The sequence below is a fragment of the Penaeus vannamei genome, chromosome 2 (genome assembly GCF_042767895.1).
Source record: "Penaeus vannamei isolate JL-2024 chromosome 2, ASM4276789v1, whole genome shotgun sequence".
NCBI lineage: Eukaryota > Metazoa > Arthropoda > Malacostraca > Decapoda > Penaeidae > Penaeus > Penaeus vannamei.
Window position 1 is genome coordinate 21479454 of NC_091550.1, and position 7500 is coordinate 21486953.

General features: G+C 54.7%; 3 protein-coding genes across 3 annotated transcripts in view; all 3 read left to right on the forward strand.

Moving 5' to 3' along the window:
• Positions 1-4924, forward strand: part of LOC138865433 (nestin-like) — a 5851-nt gene extending 927 nt beyond the window's left edge. Inside the window, exons 2-13 of the mRNA XM_070135818.1 lie at positions 352-596; positions 663-860; positions 893-1090; positions 1751-1816; positions 2093-2212; positions 2342-2542; positions 3071-3205; positions 3809-3895; positions 4037-4189; positions 4400-4519; positions 4586-4750; positions 4862-4924. Coding sequence (XP_069991919.1) covers positions 352-596; positions 663-860; positions 893-1090; positions 1751-1816; positions 2093-2212; positions 2342-2542; positions 3071-3205; positions 3809-3895; positions 4037-4189; positions 4400-4519; positions 4586-4750; positions 4862-4924 — 1751 coding nt within the window. The remainder of the gene's footprint in view (positions 1-351; positions 597-662; positions 861-892; positions 1091-1750; positions 1817-2092; positions 2213-2341; positions 2543-3070; positions 3206-3808; positions 3896-4036; positions 4190-4399; positions 4520-4585; positions 4751-4861) is intronic.
• Positions 4921-7251, forward strand: LOC138865435 (uncharacterized). Its single transcript, XM_070135830.1, has 6 exons — positions 4921-5010; positions 5164-5307; positions 5833-6045; positions 6682-6870; positions 6979-7077; positions 7177-7251. Exons 1-6 carry the CDS (start codon positions 4921-4923, stop codon positions 7249-7251), a joined length of 810 nt encoding a protein of 269 aa, XP_069991931.1.
• The window catches only part of LOC138865436 (microtubule-associated protein 6-like), a 2112-nt gene continuing 1859 nt past the window's right edge, over positions 7248-7500 (forward strand). The window contains exon 1 of the mRNA XM_070135833.1: positions 7248-7337. Coding sequence (XP_069991934.1) covers positions 7248-7337 — 90 coding nt within the window. The remainder of the gene's footprint in view (positions 7338-7500) is intronic.

Consider the following 7500-nt stretch of genomic DNA (forward strand, 5'->3'; position numbering starts at 1 on the left):
TGTGTGTGTGTGTTATCAAATGTGAAATAAAAGAAGCTTGTTCTATAAATGGTTTATTTATCTGAGTCTACAGATCTAAATTGTTCCTTAGACCGTTCGCTTTCATCAGATACTCCATCATTATCCTTTTTTGCGACGAATCGGCGTTTAGGACATCTACCACCTTCATCACTGTCTTCATCACTCATTCTCTTAATTATGGTGGATCTTCTCTAGTTTATCTTTGTTCTTATCGTTACCAAAATGTCATCTTTCAATTCCTCCGGGGAATCATCTTAATTGCCTCTTCTTCTGTTAGTTTAAAGCCGTTTTCAGGAATAGCAATTGCTCCATGTTCCACCTCTTCTTCAGAGAGGACAAGTGTTGCCGGTGTTGCCTCTAGGTTCACTTCTCAAGAGGTAGTCTACAAGCCAAAGAAGGACGCCCAAAAGGTGGTCTATGAGCCAAAGAAGGACGCCCAAAAGGTGGTCTATGAGCCAAAGAAGAACGCCCAAGAGGTGGTCTACGAGCCAAAGAAGGATGCCCAAAAGGTGGTCTATGAGCCAAAGAAGGACGCCCAAGAGGTGATCTATGAGCCAAAGAAGGACGTCCAAGAGGTGGTCTATGAGCCAAAGAAGGACGCCAAAAAGGTGGTCTATGAGCCAAAGAAGGACGCCCAAGAGGTGGTCTATGAGCCCAAGAAGGACGCCCAAGAGGTGGTCTGTGAGCCCGAGAAGGACACCCAAGAGGTGATCTATGAGCCTGAAAAGGACGCCCAAGAGGTGGTCTATGAGCCAAAGAAGGACGCCCAGGAGGTGGTCTTTGAGCCAAAGAAGGACATCCAGGACGTGGTCTATGAGCTAAAGAAGGACGCCCAAGAGGTGGTCTATGAGCCCGAGAGGACGCCCAGGAGGTGGTCAATGAGCCAAAGAGGGACGCCCAAGAGGAGGAATATGAGCCCGAGAAGGACGGCCAAGAGGTGGTCTATGAGCCCGCGAAGGACACCCAAGAGTTGGTCTATGAGCCTGAGAAGGACGCCAAAGAGGGAGTCTATAAGCCAAAGAAGAACGCCCAAGAGGTGGTCTATGAGCCCGAGAAGGACGCCCAAGAGGTGGTCTATGAGCCAAAGAAGGACGCCCAAGAGGTGGTCTATGAGCCTGTGAAGGACGCCCAAGAGGTGGTCTATGAGCCAAAGAAGGACGCCCAAGAGGTGGTCTATGAGCCAAAGAAGGACGCCCAGGAGGTGGTCTTTGAGCCAGAGAAGGACGCCCAAGAGGTGGTCTATGAGCCCGAGAAGGATGCCCAAGAGGTGGTCTATGAGCCCGAGAAGGACGCCCAAGAAGTAGTCTATGAACCCAAGAAGGACGCCCAAGAGGTGGTCTATGAGCCTGAGAAGGATGCCCAAGAGGTGGTCTATGAGCCTGAGAAGGACGCCCAAGAGGTGGTCTATGAGCCAAAGAAGGACGCCCAACAGGTGCTCTATGAGCCAAAGAAGGACGCCCAGGAGGTGGTCTTTGAGCCAGAGAAGGACGCCCAAGAGGTGGTCTATGAGCCCGAGAAGGATGCCCAAGAGGTGGTCTATGAGCCCGAGAAGGACGCCCAGGAGGTGGTTTATGAGCCAAAGAAGGACGCCCAAGAGGTGGTCTATGAGCCTGAGAAGGATGCCCAAGAGGTGGTCTATGAGCCCGAGAAGGACGCCCAGGAGGTGGTCTATGAGCCAAAGAAGGACGCCCAAGAGGTGGTCTATGAGCCAAATAAGGACGCCTAAGAGGTGGTCTATGAGCTAAAGAAGGACGCCCAGGAGGTGGTCTTTGAGCCAGAGAAGGACGCCCAAGAGGTGGTCTATGAGCCAGAGAAGGACGCCCAAGAGGTGGTCTATGAGCCCGAGAAGGACGCACAAGAGGTGGTCTATGAGCCCGAGAAGGATGCCCAGGAGGTGGTCTATGAGCCCGAGAAGGACACCCAAGAGGTGGTCTATGAGCCTGAGAAGGACGCCCAAGAGGTGGTCTATGAGCCAAAGAAGGACGCCCAAGAGGTGGTCTATGAGCCCGAGAAGGAGACCCAGGAGGTGGTCTATGAGCCCGAGAAGGATGCCCAAGAGGTGGTCTATGAGCTCGAGAAGGACGCCCAAGAGGTGGTCTATGAGCCAAAGAAGGACGCCCAGGAGGTGGTCTTTGAACAAGAGAAGGACGCCCAAGAGGTGGTCTATGAGCCAAAGAAGGACGCCCAGGAGGTGGTCTATGAGCCCGAAAAGGACGCCCAAGAGGTGTTCTATGAGCCCGAGAAGGACGCCCAAGAGGTGGTCTAAGAGCCTGAGAAGGACGCCTAAGAGGTGGTCTATGAGCCAAAGAAGGACGCCTAGGAGGTGGTCTTTGAGCCAGAGAAGGACGCCCAAGAGGTGGTCTATGAGCCCGAGAAGGACGCCCAAGAGGTGGTCTATGAACCCAAGAAGGACGCCCTAGAGGTGGTCTATGAGCCTGAGAAGGACGCCCAAGAGGTGGTCTATGAGCCTGACAAGAATGGCCAAGAGGTGGTCTATGAGCCCGAGAAGGACGCCCAAAAGGTGGTCTATGAGCCAAAGAAGGAAGCCCAGGAGGTGGTCTTTGAGCCCGAGAAGGACGCCCAAAAGATTGTCTATGAGCCCGAGAAGGACGCCCAAGAGGTAGTCTATGAACCCGAGAAGGACGCCCAAGAGGTGGTCTATGAGCCAAAGAAGGACGCCCAAGTGGTGGTCTATGAGCCCGAGAAGGACGCCCAAGAGGTGGTCTATGAGCCAAAGAAGGACGCCCAAGAGGTGGTCTATGAGCCAAAGAAGGACGCCCAAGAGGTGGTCTATGAGCCTGAGAAGGACACCCAAGAGGTGGTCTATGAGCCCGAGAAGGACGCCCTAGAGGTGGTCTATGAGCCTCAGAAGGACGCCCAAGAGGTGGTCTATGAGCCAAAGAAGGACGCCCAGGAGGTGGTCTATGAGCTAAAGAAGGACGCCCAGGAGGTGGTCTTTGAGCCTGAGAAGGACGCCCAAGAGGAGGAATATGAGCCCAAGAAGGACGCCCATGAGGTGGTCTATGAGCCAAAGAAGGACGCCCAAGAGGTGGTCTATGAGCCCGAGAAGGACGCCCAAGAGGTGGTCTATGAGCCCGAGAAGGACGCCCAAGAGAAGGAATATAAGCCCGAGAAGGACGCCCAGGAGATGGTCTTTGAGGCCGAGAAGGACGCCCAAGAGGTGGTCCTTGAGCCCGAAAAGGACGCCCAAGAGGAGGAATATGAGCCAAAGAAGGACACCCAAGAGGTGGTCTATGAGCCCGAGAAGGACGCCCAAAAGGTGGTATATGAGCCCGAGAAGGACGCCCAAGAGGAGGAATATGAGCCAAAGAAGGACACCCAAGAGGTGGTCTATGAGCCCGAGAAGGACGCCCAAAAGGTGGTATATGAGCCCGAGAAGGACGCCCAAGAGGAGGAATATGAGCCCGAGAAGGACGCCCAAGAGGTGGTCTATGAGCCCGAGAAGGACGCCCAAGAGGTGGTCTATGAGCCAAAGAAGGACGCCCAACAGGTGGTCTTTGAGCCCGAGAAGGACGCCCAAGAGGTGGTCTAAGAGCCCGAGAAGAACGCCCAGGAGGTGGTCTTTGAGTCCGAGACGGACGCCCAAGAGGTGGTCTATGAGCCCGAGAAGGACGCCCAAGAGGTGGTCTATGAGCCAAAGAAGGACGCCCATGAGGTGGTCTATGAGCCAAAGAAGGACGCCCAAGAGGTGGTCTATGAGCCCGAGAAGGACGCCCAAGAGGTGGTCTATGAGCCCGAGAAGGACGCCCAAAAGGTGGTCTATGAGCCAAAGGACGCCCAAGAGATGGTCTATGAGCCAAAGAAGGACACCCAAGAGGTGGTCTATGAGCCTGTGAAGGACGCCCATGAGGTGGTCTGTTAGCCAAAGAAGGACGCCCAAGAGGTGTTCTATGAGCCTGAGAAGGACGCCCAAGAGGTGGTCTATGAGCCAAAGTAGGACGCCCAACAGGTGGTCTATGAGCCTGAGAAGAACGCCCAAGAGGTGGTCTATGAGCCAGAGAAGGATGCCCAAGAGGTGGTCTATGAGCCCGAGAAGGACGCCCAGGAGGTGGTCTATGAGCCAAAGAATGACGCCCAAAAGGTAGTCTATGAGCCTGAGAATGACGCCCAAGAGGTGGTCTATGAACCCGAGAAGGACGCCCAAGAGGTGGTCTATGAGCCAAAGAAGGACACCCAAGAGGTGGTCTATGAGCCCGAAAAGGACGCCCAAGAGGTGGTCTATGAGCCCAAGAAGGACGCCCAAGAGGTGGTCTATGAACCCAAGAAGGACGCCCAAGAGGTGGTCTATGAGCCTGAGAAGGACGCCCAACAGGTGGTCTATGAACCCGAGAAGGACGCCCAAGAGGTGGTCTATGAGCTCGAGAAGGACGCCCAAGAGGTGGTCTATGAGCCCGAGAAGGACGCCCAGGAGGTGGTCTATGAACCCGAGAAGGGCGCCCAAGAGGTGGTCTATGAACCCGAGAAGAATGCCCAAGAGGTGGTCTATGAGCCAAAGAAGGACGCCCAATAGGTGGTCTATAAGCCTACGAAGGACGCCTGAGAGGTGGTCTATGAGCCCGAGAAGGACGCCCAAGAGGTGGTCTATGAGCCAAAGAAGGACGCCCAAGAGGTGGTCTATGAGCCAAAGAAGGACTCCCAAGAGGTGGTATATGAGCTCGAGAAGGACGCCCAAGAGGTGGTCTATGAGCCCGAGAAGGACGCCCAAGAGGTTGTCTATGAACCCGAGAAGGACGCCCAAGAGGTGGTCTATGAGCCAAAGAAGGACGCCTAAGAGGTGGTCTATGAACCCAAGAAGGACGCCCATAAGGTGGTCTATTAGCCAAAGAAGGACACCCAAGAGGTGGTCTATGAATCCAAGAAGGACGCCCGAGGTGGTCTATGAGCCAAAGAAAGACGCCCGAGGTAGTCTATGAGCTCGAGAAGGACGCCCAAGAGGTGGTCTATGAGCCCGAGAAGGATGCCCAAGAGGTGGTCTATGAGCCAAAGAAGGACGCCTAAGAGGTGGTATATGAGCCAAAGAAGGACGCCCATGAGGTGGTCTATGAATCCGAGAAGGACGCCCAAGAGGTGGTCTATGAGCCAAAGAAGGACGCCTAAGAGGTGGTCTATGAACCCGAGAAGGACGCCCATGAGGTGGTCTATGAGCCCGAGAAGGATGCCCAAGAGGTGGTCTATGAACCCAAGAAAGACGCCCATGAGGTGGTCTATGAACCCAAGAAGGACGCCCAAGAGGTGGTCTATGAGCCCGAGAAGGATGCCCAAGAGGTGGTCTATGAACCCAAGAAGGACGCCCATGAGGTGGTCTATGAACCCAAGAAGGACGCCCATGAGGTGGTCTATGAGCCTGAGAATAATGGCCAAGAGGTGGTCTATGAGCCAAAGAAGGACGCCCAAGAGGTGGTCTATGAGCCCGAGAAGGACGCCCAAGAGGTGGTCTATGAGCCAAAGAAGGACGCCCAAGAGGTGGTCTATGAGCCAAAGAAGGACGCCCAAGAGGTAGTCTATGAGCCCGAGAAGGACGCCCAACAGGTGGTCTATGAGCCCGAGAAGGACGCCCATGAGGTGGTCTATGAGCCAAAGAAGGACGCCCAAGAGGTGGTCTATGAGCCAAAGAAGAACGCCCAAGAGGTGGTCAATGAGCCCGAGAAGGACGCCCAAGAGGTGATCTATGAGCCAAAGAAGGACGCCCAAGAGGTGGTCTATGAGCCAAAGAAGGACGCCCAAGAGGTGGTCTATGAGCCAAAGAAGGACGCCCAACAGGTCTATGAGCCAAAGAAGGACGCCTAAGAGGTGGACTATGAGCCGAAGGACGCCCAAGAGGTGGACTATGAGCCGAAGGACGCCCAAGAGGTGGACTATGAGCCGAAGGACGCCCAAGAGGTGGACTATGAGCCGAAGGACGCCCAAGAGGTGGACTATGAGCCGAAGGACGCCCAAGAGGTGGACTATGAGCCGAAGGACGCCCAAGAGGTGGTCTATGAGCCCGAGAAGGACACCCAGGAGGTGGTCTATGAGCCCGAGAAGGACGCCCAAGAGGTGGTCTATAAGCCAAAGAAGGACGCCCAAGAGGTGGTCTATGAGCCAAAGAAGGACCCCCGAGAGGTGGTCTATGAGCCAAAGAAAGACGCCCAAGAGGTGGTTTATGAGCCAAAGAAGGACGCCCAAGAGGTGATCTATGAGCCCAAGAAGGACGCCTAGGAGGTGGTCTATGAGCCAAAGAAGGACGCCTAAGAGGTGGTCTATGAGCCAAAGAAAGACGCCCAAGAGGTGGTCTATGAGCCAAAGAAGGACGCCCAAGAGGTGGTCTATGAGCCAAAGAAGGACGCCCAACAGGTGGTCTATGAGCCAAAGAAGGACGCCCAAGAGGTGGTCTAAGAGCCAAAGAAGGACGCCCAAGAGGTGGTCTTTGAGCCCGAGAAGGCGTCCTTCTCGGGCTCAAAGGTGGTCTATGAGCCAAAGAAGGACGCCCAGGAGGTGGTCTATGAGCCAAAGAAGGACGCCTAAGAGGTGTTCTATGAACCCGAGAAGGACGCCCAAGAGGAGGAATATGAGCCAAAGAAGGACACCCAAGAGGTGGTCTATGAGCCCGAGAAGGACGCCCAAGAGGTGGTCTATGAGACCGAGAAGGACGCCCAAGAGGTGGTCTATGAGTTAAAGAAGGACGCCCAAGAGGTGGTCTATGAACCCGAGAAGGACGCCCAAAAGGTGGTCTATGGGCCTGAGAAGGACACCCAAAAGGTGGTCTATGAACCCGAGAAGGATGCCCAAGAGGTGGTCTATGAGCCTGAGAAGGACGCCCAAGAGGAGGAATATGAGCCAAAGAAGGACGCCCAAGAGGTGGTCTATGAGCTCGAGAAGGACGCCCAAGAGGTAGTCTATGAACCCAAGAAGGACACCCAAGAGGTGGTCTATGAGCCAAATAAGGACGCCTAAGAGGTGGTATATGAGCCAAAGAAGGACGCCCATAAGGTGGTCTATCAGCCAAAGAAGGACGCCCAAAAGGTGGTCTATGAACCCGAGAAGGACGCCCAAGAGGTGGTCTATGAACCCGAGAAGGACGCCCAAGAGGTGGTCTATGAACCCAAGAAGGACGCCCATGAGGTGGTCTATGAACCCAAGAAGGACGCCCATGAGGTAGTCTATGAGCCTGAGAAGGAGACCCAAGAGGTGGTCTATGAGCCAAAGAAGGACGCCCGAGGTAGTCTATGAGCTCGAGAAGGACGCCCAACAGGTGGTCTATGAGCCTGAGAAGGACGCCCGAGGTAGTCTATGAGCTCGAGAAGGACGCCCAAGAGGTGGTCTATGAGCCAAAGAAGGACGCCTAAGAGGTGGAATATGAGCCAAAGAAGGACGCCCATGAGGTGGTCTATGAGCCAAAGAAGGACGCCCAAGAGGTGGTCTATGAGCCAAAGAAGGACGCCCAAGAGGTGGTCTATGAACCCGAGAAGGACGCCCAAG